At 44.2% G+C, this 16,736-nt stretch overlaps 1 protein-coding gene across 1 annotated transcript; it reads left to right on the forward strand.

The window, feature by feature from the left end:
• The first annotated feature begins 1,028 nt into the window (after positions 1-1,028).
• LOC115085873 (gastrula zinc finger protein XlCGF58.1-like) lies at positions 1,029-3,663 on the forward strand. The gene has a single exon (XM_029592405.1). It carries the CDS (start codon positions 1,146-1,148, stop codon positions 3,204-3,206), a length of 2,061 nt encoding a protein of 686 aa, XP_029448265.1. The 5' UTR covers positions 1,029-1,145; the 3' UTR covers positions 3,207-3,663.
• Positions 3,664-16,736: the final 13,073 nt, after the last annotated feature.

Genomic DNA, 16,736 nt, shown 5'->3' on the forward strand with positions numbered 1-16,736 from the left:
CCTTATCCTCAGGCCTTTCACTCGTCCCAGGAAACTGCACAAAATGAAGGCCACGGGCCTGCCCTTGCCTCAGGATTAAGCAGCTCTCAGCGCTCTCTGTTCTGCTCTCTGGGGGAGCTCTGCTCCGTTTCTGCGGGGAGATAGAACTGATTCACACCGGCAGCTCTGCTCTGCTTCCTGGGGGAGCCCAGAAGTGGGAAGAAAGGCGGCAGGACACCCGTCTGGTGGTTGCGCCAGAAACTAAGCCCTGGGTAACGGACACCAAGCGGGGTTGAATGAGCAGAAGGTTTGAAGCTGGCGAGCTGTAGTGTTTATCAGCTCCAGGTCTGAAGCCTGAGTGGCTGCATTATCGCTCATAAGTTTCAAATTTGTGTTCATTCGCCCCCTTTTGGTGTCTGTGTTTTTTTTTGGCTCTGGAGCATCCTCTTCACAAACGCCCCGTCTCCTCCTGTTGCTTGTAGGGAGGAAGGGGCTAGGTTAGGGTACAAAGTGGTTGTTCTGCGCTCTTCCTGCCTCAGGCTCACCCTCTCCTCTCCTCTCGCCTGCAGGCTGCCGGAAGGGGAGGGGCTGGAACAGAACACCCTGGATGCTCTGCCTCTTATGCACGAAAAGAAATGGCAGAATTGCATTCCAGGCTGATCCCCCCCCCCCCCCCCCCCCTCCACACACACAAAGTAAGCCCTGGCGATAATTACCATTTAAGCTAAACCAGGCCGCAATTTGACTAATTCTGGGTCATACAAAAGTTTGAGAATCAGCGGACTAGCTGAGCTGGAATGCTACAGAGAGGAGGTGACATGGCTGCTCTTACACCCCTGTTCCCTGTGAGGTGTGTTAGTATTGGGAAAAACCTGACCTTTGTCACTGAGACTCTCCCTCACATCAAGTAATCTCTGTCCTTTATTTTCTTATCCAGAGATCGACGAGTCCAAGAGAAGACATAAGGAGACGCATCCTGAGGAGGAGCACTGGGAAGCGAGTGAAACTCTGTCGGAGGAAGAGAGAAGGGATACCTGCCCGTGTGTGATTGGGGGAAAAACAGCTGGACTCAATGTAAACCAGAGGAGAGTCCAAAAAACGCAACAGGAGACTCCACTAAGAATGGGACTCCCTGTGAGCAAAGTACAGGTGATATCCCTCACACTATGGAGCAACAGAAAACTCAGCAAACAGGAGAAGGGTATGAGTGTAATGAATGTGGGAGCTGCTACGTGGATCAGGGATCTCTAAATTCATACCAGAGACTGCATGGAGGAGAGAGACCATATACTTGTACAGACTGTGGGAAGATCTTCTATCAGGAACAGCAGCTCGCAGTGCACCAGAAATTCCACACCAGCCAAGATAAATCATTCCCCTGTCCTGAATGTGGAATAAGCTTCCTTCAGGAAAAATATCTGGAAATACACCAGAGAACTCACATGGGAGAAAGACCATTTCAGTGTACTGAATGTAGGAAAATCTTCAGACTGAAGGAATCTCTTACAAAACACCTGAGTGTTCACAGTGCAGAGAGAGCCTTGCATCGGACTAAATGTGAGGAAAGCTTCAGGCAGAAGCAACATCTCACACAACTCCTGAGAGTGCATCCTGAAGAAAAACCCTTTTCATGCAGCGAATGTGGAAAAAGTTTTATAAGTAAAGTAATATTAAAAGCTCACCAGAAGAATCATAAAAGAGAGAAACTATTTCCTTCTAGTGAATGCAATAAAAACTTCATTTGTCCATCACAACTGAAAAACTACCAAAAGAGTCACATGGGAAGAAAATTATTTAAACATGCTGAGTGTGATAAGAACATCATTGGTAAATGTGAACAGAAAAAGCAGAAAAAGATTCACATGGGAGGCAAACCATTTGTATGTACTGAGTGTGATAAAAGTTTTCGTTGGAGATCAGCACTGAGCAACCATCAAAGACTCCACACGGGAAACAAAATATACAAATGTACTGAGTGTGATAAAAGTTTCAGGCAGAAATCAAACCTGAAAATTCACCAAATAATCCACACTGGAGAAAAACCCTTTACGTGTACAACATGTGATAAAAGATTCAGAACAAAATCTACCCTGAAAATGCATCAAATAACGCACTTGGAAGAGAATCCATTTACATGCAATGAGTGTGATAAAAGCTTTGGGACAAAATCTCATCTGAAAAGGCATCAAATAATCCACACAGTAGAGCGAGAAAAACCATACACATGTAGTGAGTGTGATAAAAGCTTCCATTGGAGTTCAGATCTGAGAACACACCAAACAGTCCACACAGGAGAGAAAGCATACACGTGTACTGAGTGTGATAAAAGCTTTCGTTGGAGATCAGATCTGAGAAAACATCGAAGACTCCACACAGGAGACAAAACATACACATGTACTGAGTGTGATAAAAGCTTCGTACAAAAATCTAACCTGAAAATGCACCAAATAATCCACACGGGAGAGAAACCCTTTACTTGTACCAAGTGTGATAAAAGCTTCAGGACAAAATATCATCTGAAAAAGCACCAAATAATCCACACAGGAAAGAAACCAATCATATGTACTGAGTGTGATAAAAGCTTCCGTTGGCGATCAGATCTGAGAACACATCAAACAGTCCACACAGGAGAGAAAACATACACATGTACTGAGTGTGATAAACGTTTTGGACGGAAAGCTAACCTGAAAAAGCACCAATTAATTCACACGGGAGAGAAACCCTTTACTTGTACCAAGTGTGATAAAAGCTTCAGGAAGAAATATCATCTGAAAAGGCACCAAGTAATCCACACAGGGGAGAAACCATATACATGTACTGAGTGTGATAAAAACTTCCGTAGGAGTTCAGATCTGAGAACACATCAGATAATCCACACGGGAGAGAAACCATATACATGTACAGAATGTGTTAAAAATTTCCGTCGGAGTTCAGATCTGAAAAGGCACCAAATAATCCACATGGGAGAGAAACCATATACATGTACTGAGTGTGATAAAAGCTTCCGTTGGAGAGGAGAACTGAAAACTCATCAAAGGTTTCACAAGGGAGAGAAATCATACCAATGTACTGAGTGTGATAAAAGCTTTGGGCAGAAATCTTTACTTGAAAGGCACCAAATCAGCCACAAGGGAGAGAAACCATTTTCATGTACTGAGTGTGGTAAAAACTTCCTTGGGAGATCAGCATTGAAAAGGCATCACATGATCCACACGGGGGAGAAATAATGCACATGTACTGTGTGTGATAAATTCTTTAGGCAGAAACCTCAACTAATAATGCACCAACTAATCCAAACAGGAGCTATATACTGAGTATAAAAAAAGCTTCAAATGGAGATCAGTGCTGAAAAGGCACCTCTTCCTAGCTTTGAACGTTCAGTGTAGGTTATGATCTTAATATAATAAAATCAAAATCATATCATACACACACACAATTGATACTTGTATGTAATAAAATACTAGGCCAAAACACACGGTAACCATGTCTTGAGTAAGTCTGCCAGGTCTACATCGTGAAGTGTCTCAGGGAAGCCAATAAACCAGAGATTTCCTCCCCTGGAATGAGCTTCTAAATCCCCTATTTTTACCGCCTGTTTTTCATGCTCCGTTGTAAGGCCCCGAGTTGTGCTTCATGTGCGCCCTGAGACATGTGTTTCCACTTCCTGAACTCTTTGTTGAGAAGCTGCCAATAAACATTAATTTCATGGAATTTCTCATAGATTTTTTTCAGATTTTATTTCGAGGGCTGCTACTACCACTGTAGCTACATCAGTTGCCTTTGGGTCGTGCTTCTCTACTGACGGCGGCACTCTCAGCCATGGCTGTTTTAGCCTTGGCAGGTTTACTTCTCTCCAGGCCCTTACGCTGCTGTTTTAGATGCCATAAAAAAAGGTTATTCTCACAGCCCGGGATCTTAACACGCTCCCGGGATGTTCGTTTAACAGGTATAGTCCAAAAACCTAAAATCAAAGTTAACATTTTGCTGAAAATTATACATCTGGGAGGTGGGGACCTGGAGCACTATAGAAGCTTGTCCTGCCCCTCCTCCATGCCACATGACCTCGTGTGGCAAATTTTACATCCTACTGAATTAGGTTTCACATTTTACTGGAAAGTACACAATCCATATTCTCAGACTGATTGTCTTCTAATTTCTACTTCTCTGTTTAGAAAAATACAATCAGCCTCGATTGATACAGTATACTATGTCAGATCATGAGCCAGTTATGATCTCTCTAATACTGAAATCGAATCAAATGCCAGCTTTTCAGTGGAGGCTACATCCATCATAACATCGGCAGCCTTAGTGACCCTGCCTACCACACAGAATGAATGACCAGAGTAGACTTCAAAGTGGGAAACAGGACGCAGCTTTAATGTTACTAACATAACATACTAGCACCTTGTACCCGAGCTACTCAAACCAAAATCCTCTTACCACTGCCCACCTTATCCAAGTAAGACAGCAACTGTTATGAGGGGGCCTCATAAACAGAGCAATGTATTTGTGTAGGAAAGGCACAGTCAGACTTGCACATCTCCCACCGTCCCTCTTCCTTGCTAGCTCCATTCCTCTTATCAGTTGACTCTTCAGCTCGTCAGTCTTTTCAGGTTCTAAAGCACTGGTAATCAACTCTACAGTATCAGAGTTATTAATGTCCCCATTAGAGGGATTTTCTTGTTCCTTTGTGACCAGTTTCTGCATTTCTGCATAACTTCCTACTTGAAATAATTTCCCACAGGGTGTAGGATGGATGAATAGGATGAGATATACCCGGGCAGCAGAGATGGAAGGATCCAAGGGTGGAGGATGTATGAATAGGATGAGATGTACCCGGGCTGCAGAGATGGAAGGATCCATGGGGGTGGGGATGGATGAATAGGATGAGATGTACCCGGGCTGCAGAGATGGAAGGATCCATGGGGGTGGGGGATGGATGAATAGGATGAGATGTACCCGGGCTGCAGAGATGGAAGGATCCTTGGGGGTGGGGATGGATGAATAGGATGAGATGTATCCGGGCTGCAGAGATGGAAGGATCCAAGGATGGGGGATGGATGAATAGGATGAGATGTAACTGGGCAGCAGAGATGGAAGGATCCAAGGGTGGGGGATGGATGAATAGAATGAGATGTACCCGGGCTGCAGAGATGGAAGGATCCATGGGGGTGGGGATGGATGAATAGGATGAGATGTACCTGGGCAGCAGAGATGGAAGGATCCATGGGGGTGTGGGGATGGATGAATAAGATGAGATGTATCCGGGCTGCAGAGATGGAAGGATCCATGGGGGTGGGGATGGATGAATAGGATGAGATGTACCCGGGCTGCAGAGATGGAAGGATCCATGGGGGTGGGGATGGATGAATAGGATGAGATGTACCTGGGCAGCAGAGATGGAAGGATCCATGGGGGTGGGGATGGATGAATAGGATGAGATGTACCCGGGCAGCAGAGATGGAAGGATCCATGGGGGTTGTTTATAGTCCCGAGGGCGGCTGTCTCGGGGACTATCTAGTTATTACCTGCCTTACCAGCAGGGCAGGGACTTTACTAGTTGTTACCTTTCTTACCTCACAAGAAGTTCCCAATTTACTAACTGAGGCTTATGGCACTCAGAGGTTTCGCTGCGCAGGCTGGTTTGTTATAGAAAACACTCACAGTCTTTATATTTCTCAATAATACTATTTATTATAGAAAAGCAAAGTAAAAGGCAGAAGAAGAATTCAGGAAAGATACAGCGTTTCCTGGGAGTGACTTAACAGTGACGCATCAGTGACGCATCAAAGCCTTCTCAGTTTTCAAGTTACACATTACATTCTTATATACAGATTTTGCTAACAGTGTCTGGTTTTTGTTTTGGGATGACTTCCTTATTTGGACTAAACCTTTTACCTAAACTAATGATGTAAAAGTACCATTATCTTGGTACGCTAGGCCTTGAGCTGGCTCCACACAAACTGCTTGCGTCTCTCATGCAAAGCCTGTTAAAAACAAATACACATTCCTTCTCTTGTGCAAAACTGTTCCACTATCTTCAATCCCCTCTTGAAGAATTAGCGCTACTAATTCTTCATCCCGAATGGCCCGTACCTGGCTGTCTTAGGTTGCCCAGCATTGCCCATCCTAGTGGTGGGCTCACCAGATCTTACCTGTCCTTTCCTTAGCATACTGTTTTTACCACCGGGTTTGCATAGGGGATTCTGGATTAGGAGCACATGGCTCTACATATTGGGTTTGCACAACGGTATTCTGAGAGATAATGAAAGGCATCCTTGGTCAGAGTTAAGGCATGAGCAAAGGCATGAGACACAGAAACATTAAAAAAAAAGAAAACTATCAAGGCATAGAGAACCAGGAAAAGAGAGTGTCCCATCGGCACTGTTAATCTTCCCTCAAAATACTCTGAACTGTTTACAATAGTGCATAAGCCATCCTGTGCTGCAAGCATATAATCTAAGCCATGTCGGTTATACATAAAACAATAGTAAATCAACAGTTTGTTGCAAAGCTTTCACTACATGCACTACTGATTGCAATCCTCTAGTAGCCATTCCTAATTCCAGCAGCTACTGTGGGTTGAGCAAAAGGTAACCATAACTAAATGCATCTAATAAAGGATAATACTGATTGCAATCTTTGAGCAAAGGGGTAATACATTCTCATCTAAGCAAGGGAAACACATCTAGAGCAAAACAAACACAAAGAGAAAATCAGGCAAAAAGTAGCAACAGTTCATATAATGATGGGTGCAGGATGTCCTCTGTGGCAAAGGCATGACTTCTGTGGCAAGTGCATGGAAAAGGCTTGATGGGATGATTTCTGAAAATCAATGGTGTATTCAGTTCTTTCAGTATGGTGTATTTCTTTGACCTCGAAGCATAGCCTCTTCTTTATTAAGTGAGATATGTGTGTTTTATGGATAAAAAAAAACCTAATATGAGAGATTCAAATTCAAATTAATCAATGAGAAGATTTCATCATGCCTATAACTCTACTATCACTAATCTATATAATGTTTCCCACTTTATTATTAGATAACAATGAATAGTCAGAACCACAAACATTTATGTCCAGACATTTACATAAAAACATATATTTCACTCACAGCATTCTTCAGGTATCAATACGTACACATAACACAAAAGACAGAAGACAAACAATGAACACATGTTTTTGAGCTAAAAAAATTTAAACCAAAAAGTGTTTGGAAAATGTCTGGCGAAAATGTTTTGGAAAATGTTTGGATCGATCCAGTGTAAAACAAAAATCAGAATTCTGTTTAAAAATTAAAAAGAAAATAAACTAGAAATTTTTCATCTTCACATCTCTCATGGCGGGAAGGCTGTCAATCTGGAAAATATCAAAATCTGGCATACAGCAGCAAAAAATTAAGGTAATGATTAAAGTGAAAATTTTACTCTTTAACCTTGGAGAATCATTTCTACTATGCAATTTAATAAAATCAATTTGGATTTGCAAGAAAAAGGCTTGGGGGGTTGCTTTAGATGTACCAACCCCTACAAGTGATTGCTTGCCAAGGAATAGGAATTGTAACTTTTTCAATGTCTCTCTGTACTTTCAAAACAATCTCAATTCTCTTTCTTTTCTCCCATAATTCACATTCACAACTCTGTCTTATTCACATACGTACACCTTTTAAACAACTTCCAATAATGACGCTCTGTTTCAAAACAATCTCAATTCTCTTTCTTTTCTCCCATAATTCACATTCACAACTCTGTCTTATTCATATACGCACACCTTTTAAACAACTTCCAATAATGATGCTCTATTTCAAAACAAACAAAACTTCTTTAAAAAAACCCAAACTTTTCAACTCCGCACTTCCAGTACTGGCAAGACACAGATTTTTTTATTCACTGTAAATGAAATTAAACTTTCTTGCTAAATTAAGGCTATTATTATTCTTAATATCTTTAAATTCTTCACGAATCTGTTTCTAAACTTAAAGGATTAATTCATTGAATGGAGTTTGTTTATTTATTGGTTTTTATATACTGACATTCATCAATGATATCACATCGGTTTACAATATAACAGTAACTTACGCTTGTGATGCGTTTGACATAGAACAGGCAAGGGTAAGTAAACATCATAAACTGCAACAGGGGGAGAGGTGAACTATATACAGGGACTATATACATCGAACTGTGATGTTATATACATTGCAGATTTTATGCAGATTGCAGAAGGGGCTAAAAGGAATGCAGTTCTCTCCTCTGTTTACTTTCTCTTGAGAAACGCTGTTCCGCATTCCTACACTAGCCCTCGCTCTCACTCTTTCTTTCTGTTGTTAACCCTTAATTGCCTTTCTAAACTTACTTGCTCTCTGCTCTCGTAAGGGGGGAAGGGATACTTTTGAAAGAAAAAACTGATACTTAGTAACTTTCCCGTACCTTGTGACATAATAAATTTAAATGTAGAATGCATTAGGAAAAACAATTTACCAACTTAAAGCTAACAGTCAGTAATGAAACAAGAATTCAGCAAAAGGTAAATGAAAATAAAGGACAGATTACACATGCATATAAGACAGTGATGGCCAACCTTTTGAGCTCAGTGTGTCAAAATTCATAAAAAAACCGAGCATAACTCGGGTGGTGTGTCACTTCTAGAAAAATCCATAATTTTGTGATATTTGTAGCTCTAATCAATAACAAAGTTATAATTTTAATATATATACTGTATTTATTAATAAAGCAAAAACAAATAATTCTTTACCTTACCTGCTTAGTGACTTTTTTGTTGCTGAATTTCATTGGCTAAATCTTCAATTGAAGGTTGGTATTTCGTACACTTCAAGTCCAAGCAAGCGTTACAAACTTCATCTCTCAGTCGGTTTCTTTTATTGGCTCCCATTCATTTTCACACACTCCCTCCCCATCCCCCAGGCATGCACACATTCATTCTCACACACACAGACCCCCAGGCAGGCACCCATGCATTCACACACATACACCCCCAGGCAGAGTCCCATTCATTCACATGCACACACTAAAGGCAGACCCCCCTCTCTTTTGCCAGCAATCTCGGAACCTCTCTCATTCCTCTGCTGCCACTGTCACTGCTGCCACATGGCTATTGAGGAGGCGCCAATTCCTGCTACTGACACTGAAGCCCATTCTGCTGCCTCCTCTGTGCAGGCCCCGTGGACTTCCACTTTCTCCATGCTGATCTCATACATTGTGAGATCCGTAGAGAAAGTACTATTCTTGCACATTCCCAAAGATTACATGTGCCAATCACTAAAAAGTAATTTATTTATTTTTTTGCCTTTGCTGTCTGATCTTAGTTTTCTAATCGGTTGGTCACAGGCTTTTTTTTCACCTTCCCTTTCTTATTTTTTTGCCAATTCCTTTTATATTGTTGGTAAGTAAGAAAGCCAATGGCGTCAAAGCCCATCTACGACAACCCTCCTCAACTACAAGTCATGCCTCAATACCTACAGAAACGAAATCAACAAAACAAAAAGAGAATTTTTCTCCAAAAAGATACACCATTTCTCATTTGATTCAAGAGCCCTCTTCTCTTATGTTTCAGCCCTCACTAAACCCCCCGGACCAAACATCCCAGATGACCAAGCTCAAAAAAAAGCCAGTGAACTTGCCGACTTTTTCGACAACAAAATCACAGCACTCATAGCCCCCCTCAAAGGACTAACGCCACACACAAGCCTCGCAAACAACCACAACCAGCAATCAACTACATCAACCGCTTTTCAACCCATCACACACACAGCTGTCCTTGAATCTCTTGAACCCACGTCCACCTTAGAAATAGCGAATATCCTAAAGAAGATAAAACCGTCCTCTCACCCCTTAGACCATATACCATCAAACCTGCTGAGTTCAATCCATGACATCATTGCCAAGCCAGTTGCCAATATCATTAACTGCTCCCTCGCCCAAGGCCAAGTTCCAGACCAACTCAAGTCAGCACTGCTCAAACCTCTCCTCAAAAAACCCAACCTTCCCACCACAAATCCGGCCAACTACAGACCTATAGCTAACCTCCCCATGCTAGCTAAAATTATGGAGAAAGTTGTCAACAGACAACTTGCTGAATTCCTTGAAGAGAACAATATCCTCACCAATAATCAATATGGATTCCGAAAGAAAAAAAGCACCGAATCCTTATTAGCCACACTAGCGGACACCATCATCTTCAATCTCGAAAAAGGCCAACCTTGTCTCCTCGCGCTCCTGGATCTTTCCTCAGCTTTCGACACCGTGAACCACCCTAACCTACTACAACAACTGACAAATATCGGCATCACTGGAGCAGCTTTTAACTGGTTTAAATCCTTCTTAGAGAACAGATCATACAAAGTTAAGATAAACAATAAGGAATCTCACCCCATCCAAGCCAAGATGGGGGTACCACAAGGATCATCACTCTCCCCCACCCTCTTCAACATCTACCTTCTCCCACTCTGTCATCTGCTTACTAACCTCAAACTCACCCATTTCCTATACGCGGATGACATACAAATTCTCATACCTATCACAGAGACCATACACAAAACCATGGATCATTGGAAAAAATGCCTCTCATCCATCAACGATCTTCTTACCAGCCTCAACCTCGTTCTAAACACCAAAAAAACGGAAATCCTCATAATAGCACCAGATAAATCTGCCCCGCCAACATCCAGCAACCTTCCAGACGCCTCAGGATACTCCACAGCACCTCAAGTCAGAGATCTGGGAGTACTACTAGACAACAGACTCAGCCTCAACAAATTCATAAATAACACCACAAAAGAATGCTTCTTTAAATTACAAGTGCTGAAGAAACTAAAGCCCCTTCTACTCTACAGGGACTTCCGCACAGTACTCCAGGCCATCATTCTCACTAAATTAGATTACTGTAATTCACTCCTGCAAGGCCTTCCAGCATACACTACCAAACCACGCCAGATGGTACTGAATGCCACTGCAAGAATACTTACCAATGCCAAAAAAAGGGACCATATCACCCCGATCCTCCAACATCTCCACTGGCTTCCCATCAAATATAGGATTCAGTTCAAGACCTGCATGATGATTCACAAGGCCCTTCACAGCATCTCCCCACTCAACCTAACTTTCCAGCTTCAACTACACTCTTCTAACAAACCAACCAGAACGGCATACCAGAATAGAATGATCACACAACCTGCAAAATCTACCCTGAGAAAACGTGCTCTATCCACAGCGGGCCCGTCTCTCTGGAACTCACTACCACCAGACCTCCGTCTTGAACCATGCCACATTACTTTCAAGGCGAAACTCAAAACTTGGCTATTCCATCAAGCTTTCCCAGAGAGCTAAAAGCAATAAGAACAAACATCCAGCCTTGCCTTGCAGCAATAATGTAATGTTCATCTTGCTTCAGTTACATGTACCAAGTTATTTCCTAAGTTTATTTCAGTTGTTTTAAATTAGATTGTACTTTATTATAGTTTATTCGATATGTTCCATGTTCCATGTATGTTCCATGTAAACCGCCTTCCTGGCGATAGTTTTCTCTGTTAATTGTGAACCGGAGTGATATGTATTGTATACAGGAACTTCCGGTATATAAAAACCTAAAAATAAATAAATAAATAAATAAATAAATAAATATTGTCTTTTTTTCTGTTTCTTTTTTCTCCATCTTCTTCCCTCAAACACACAGTCAGGTTCTCATTCTCACATGCATTTCTCTTTCTCACACACACAGGCTCTCACTGGCACATGCTCTCTCTCATACAATCATTCATACACACAGGCTCTCACTGGCACATGCTCTCTCTCATACAATCATTCATACACACAGGCTCTCACTGGCACACGCTCTCTCTCATACAATCATTCATACACACACAGGCTCTCTCATACAATCATTCATACACACAGGCTCTCACTGGCACATGCTCTCTCTCATACAATCATTCATACACACAGGCTCTCACTGGCACACGCTCTCTCTCATACAATCATTCATACACACAGGCTCTCACTGGCACATGCTCTCTCTCCTACAATCATTCATACACACAGGGTCTCACTGGCACATGCTCTCTCTCCTACAATCATTCATACACACAGGCTCTCACTGTCACATGCTCTCTCTCATACAATCATTCATACACACAGGCTCTCACTGGCACATGCTCTCTCTCATACAATCATTCATACACACAGGCTCTCACTGGCACACGCTCTCTCTCATACAATCATTCATACACACACAGGCTCTCTCATACAATCATTCATACACACAGGCTCTCACTGGCACATGCTCTCTCTCATACAATCATTCAAACACACAGGCTCTCACTGGCACATGCTCTCTCTCCTACAATCATTCATACACACAGGCTCTCACTGGCACACGCTCTCTCTCCTACAATCATTCATACACACAGGCTCTCACTGGCACACGCTCTCTCTCATACAATCATTCATACACACAGGCTCTCACTGTCACATGCTCTCTCTCATACAATCATTCATACACACAGGCTCTCACTGTCACATGCTCTCTCTCATACAATCATTCATACACACAGGCTCTCACTGGCACACGCTCTCTCTCATACAATCATTCATACACACAGGCTCTCACTGGCACACGCTCTCTCTCATACAATCATTCATACACACACAGGCTCTCTCATACAATCATTCATACACACAGGCTCTCACTGGCACATGCTCTCTCTCATACAATCATTCAAACACACAGGCTCTCACTGGCACATGCTCTCTCTCCTACAATCATTCATACACACAGGCTCTCACTGGCACATGCTCTCTCTCCTACAATCATTCATACACACAGGCTCTCACTGGCACACGCTCTCTCTCATACAATCATTCATACACACAGGCTCTCACTGTCACATGCTCTCTCTCATACAATCATTCATACACACAGGCTCTCACTGGCACACGCTCTCTCTCATACAATCATTCATTCACACAGGCTCTTACTGGCACATGCTCTCTCTCATACAATCATTCATACACACAGGCTCTCACTGGCACATGCTCTCTCTCATACAATCATTCATACACACAGGCTCTCACTGTCACATGCTCTCTCTCATACAATCATTCATACACACAGGCTCTCACTGGCACATGCTCTCTCTCTCTCACACACACACACACACACACACACACAGGCTCTCACATGCTGTCTCTGCAAACATTCAGGTCCTCTCTCTCAACTCACCTCATAAACGCACTTTACGGGCCCTCAGCCTCTCTCTCACCTCTGGGCCTCCTCTTCGCGGGTCGCCACAGGTTGGGCTCTGCAGCGGCCCTGATCTTCTCGGGCCGCGGCAGCCCTGCTACCGGGCCTCTTCCTCTTCTTGGGCCGCTGCGACTTGGGATTCGCAGCGACCCGCTGCGGCTCCTCCTCTTCTGCACGCGCTGATTCTCTTCCTCCTTCCTGCCCACGCAGCTCCGGCAACGTTTACTTCCGGGGCCGCACAGGCAGGAAGGAGGAAGAGAATCAGCGCGTTTGAACGCGATCTTTGTCTTGAGCCTCATCGCTGCGACGCATGAGCCTCCCTGCGCCCGGGGGGCATTGGTGGAAGGGTCCGGAGGGTAGGGGGAAACTAAAAAAACACATTTTAAAGGGTCGGCGCAGCTGAAAAAGAAAAGGCTCGGCGCAGCCAATAAAAAAAAATAAAAATTCCTGATAGTCCTTGAAACGCTGCGCGTGTCAGCAAAAACGTCTCGGCGTGTCACCTCTGACATGCGTGTCATAGGTTAGCCATCACTGATATAAGATAAGCATCTCAACTGTTGAATCGCGTCATTAATAAAAGCTTTACGTTTGCTTCACGCTTTAACTCTACACAGACTGCCTGCTCTGTGCTTCTAGTTTTTATCTTCTTTTTTCTTTTTTTTCCACTACTAAGATAATTTAATTCCTAAGGATGGGATATGGGCTAGCATAACTGCTCCTGCAGCTACAAAGGAAAAAAAAAAACCCTCTAAATCTATTAAGGGCTCTCGGCGGGAGAAAAAGTGTTCCTCTTTTTGCATCCCCAGGGTTTTAAAAATATCTTACTTGTCCGCTTATGACACTCACGGGAAAAGTGTCCTTGTTTTCCACAGCGTCAGCAAATCAATTTGGGGTTTCTCCTCTGAGGTGATATCCAAACGGGGATGGGGTGCCATCGCTCCCCTCCACGTTGGCTAAAGCCTCGAGGTGGTCTCGTAAGGAACAGCCGGAGTTGTGGTAGCACTATGCTGTTGCTCCTGGGCTACCTCAGATGCTGTAACGTGATCATCTGCTATAGGGAGAGAGGGGACATCTCGGGGCTGGAATGTGTTAGCCTGCTTTTCATAGCAATTAATCATTTGTGCAACCGGTGTGGGCGTTTGTGCCACTGCCAGGAAGGGGGCAGCCCTCTCTGAACAAAACTGTATTATTTTAAGTAAGAAATGCAAAAGATAACAAATCACTAAACTAATAAGTAGAGTGCATAATAAAACAAAACTGAAACTTACCCCAGTGATGTCAACTGTCATTTCAGCAGCAGGTTCAATAGCCACCAAACAATCCGAGTCACATGCACAGTCCCCGAGTCACATGCAATAGTCCCCGAGACAGTCGCCCTCAGGACTATGTTTATAGTCCTGAGGGCGGCTGTCTCGGGGACTATCTAGTTATTACCTGCCTTACCAGCAGGGCAGGGACCTTACTAGTTGTTACCTTTCTTACCTCACAAGAAGTTCCCAATTTACTAACTGAGGCTTATTGCACTCAGAGCTTTCGCTGCGCAGGCTGGTTTGTTATAGAAAAAACTCACAGTCTTTATATTTCTCAATAATACTATTTATTATAGAAAAGCAAAGTGAAAGGCAGAAGAAGAATTTACAGGAAAGATACAGCGTTTCCTGGGAGTGGCTTAGAGCGTCTTAACAGTGACGCATCAAAGCCTTCTCAGTTTTCAAGTTACACATTACATTCTTATATACAGATTTTGCTAACAGTGTCTGTTTTTTGTTTTGGGATGACTTCCTTATTTGGACTAAACCTTTTACCTAAGCTAATGATGTAAAAGTACCGTTATCTTGGTACGCTAGGCCTTGAGCTGGCTCCACACAAACTGCTTGCGTCTCTCATGCAAAGCCTGTTAAAAACAAATACACATTCCTTCTCTTGTGCAAAACTGTTCCACTAATTTCATTATTTAGTTATTTAATCCAGGTTATCTTCAGGGTAAGGGATGGATGAATAGGATGAGATGTACCCGGGCAGCAGAGATGGAAGGATCCAAGGATGGGGGATGGATGAATAGGATGAGATGTACCCGGGCAGCAGAGATGGAAGGATCCATGGGGGTGGGGGATGGATGAATAGGATGAGATGTACCCGGGCTGCAGAGATGGAAGGATCCATGGGGATGGGGATGGATGAATAGGATGAGATGCACCCGGGCTGCAGAGATGGAAGGATCTATGGGGGTGGGGATGGATGAGTAGGATGAGATGTACCCGGGCAGCAGAGATGGAAGGATCCATGGGGGTGGGGGGATGGATGAATGGGATGAGAGGTACCCGGGCTGCAGAGATGGAAGGATCCATGGGGGTGGGGGGATGGATGAATGGGATGAGAGGTACCCGGGCAGCAGAGATGGAAGGATCCATGGGGGTGGGGATGGATGAATAGGATGAGATGTACCCGGGCAGCAGAGATGGAAGGATCCAAGGATGGGGGATGGATGAATAGGATGAGATGTACCCGGGCAGCAGAGATGGAAGGATCCAAGGGGGTGGGGGATGGATGAGTAGGATGAGATGTACCCGGGCAGCAGAGATGGAAGGATCCATGGGGGTGGGGGATGGATGAATAGGATGAGATGTACCCGGGCTGCAGAGATGGAAGGATCCATGGGGATGGGGATGGATGAATAGGATGAGATGCACCCGGGCTGCAGAGATGGAAGGATCTATGGGGGTGGGGATGGATGAGTAGGATGAGATGTACCCGGGCAGCAGAGATGGAAGCATCCATGGGGGTGGGGGATGGATGAATGGGATGAGAGGTACCCGGGCTGCAGAGATGGAAGGATCCATGGGGGTGGGGGGATGGATGAATGGGATGAGAGGTACCCGGGCAGCAGAGATGGAAGGATCCATGGGGGTGGGGATGGATGAATAGGATGAGATGTACCCGGGCAGCAGAGATGGAAGGATCCAAGGATGGGGGATGGATGAATAGGATGAGATGTACCCGGGCAGCAGAGATGGAAGGATCCAAGGGGGTGGGGGATGGATGAGTAGGATGAGATGTACCCGGGCAGCAGAGATGGAAGGATCCATGGGGGTGGGGGATGGATGAATAGGATGAGATGTACCCGGGCAGCAGAGATGGAAGGATCCATGGGGGTGGGGGATGGATGAATAGGATGAGATGTACCCGGGCAGCAGAGATGGAAGGATCCATGGGGGTGGGGGATGGATGAATAGGATGAGATGTACCCGGGCAGCAGAGATGGAAGGATCCATGGGGGTGGGGGATGGATGAATAGGATGAGATGTACCCGGGCTGCAGAGATGGAAGGATCCATGGGGATGGGGATGGATGAATAGGATGAGATGCACCCGGGCTGCAGAGATGGAAGGATCTATGGGGGTGGGGATGGATGAGTAGGATGAGATGTACCCGGGCAGCAGAGATGGAAGGATCCATGGGGGTGGGGGGATGGATGAATGGGATGAGAGGTACCCGGGCTGCAGAGA

This window comes from Rhinatrema bivittatum, chromosome 2 (genome assembly GCF_901001135.1).
Source record: "Rhinatrema bivittatum chromosome 2, aRhiBiv1.1, whole genome shotgun sequence".
Lineage (NCBI taxonomy): Eukaryota > Metazoa > Chordata > Amphibia > Gymnophiona > Rhinatrematidae > Rhinatrema > Rhinatrema bivittatum.

What these genes read in the sequence shown, in the direction of transcription:
- LOC115085873 (XM_029592405.1), top strand. Translation starts at nt 1,146, where the DNA reads ATGGAGCAACAGAAAACTCAGCAAACAGGAGAAGGGTATGAGTGTAAT.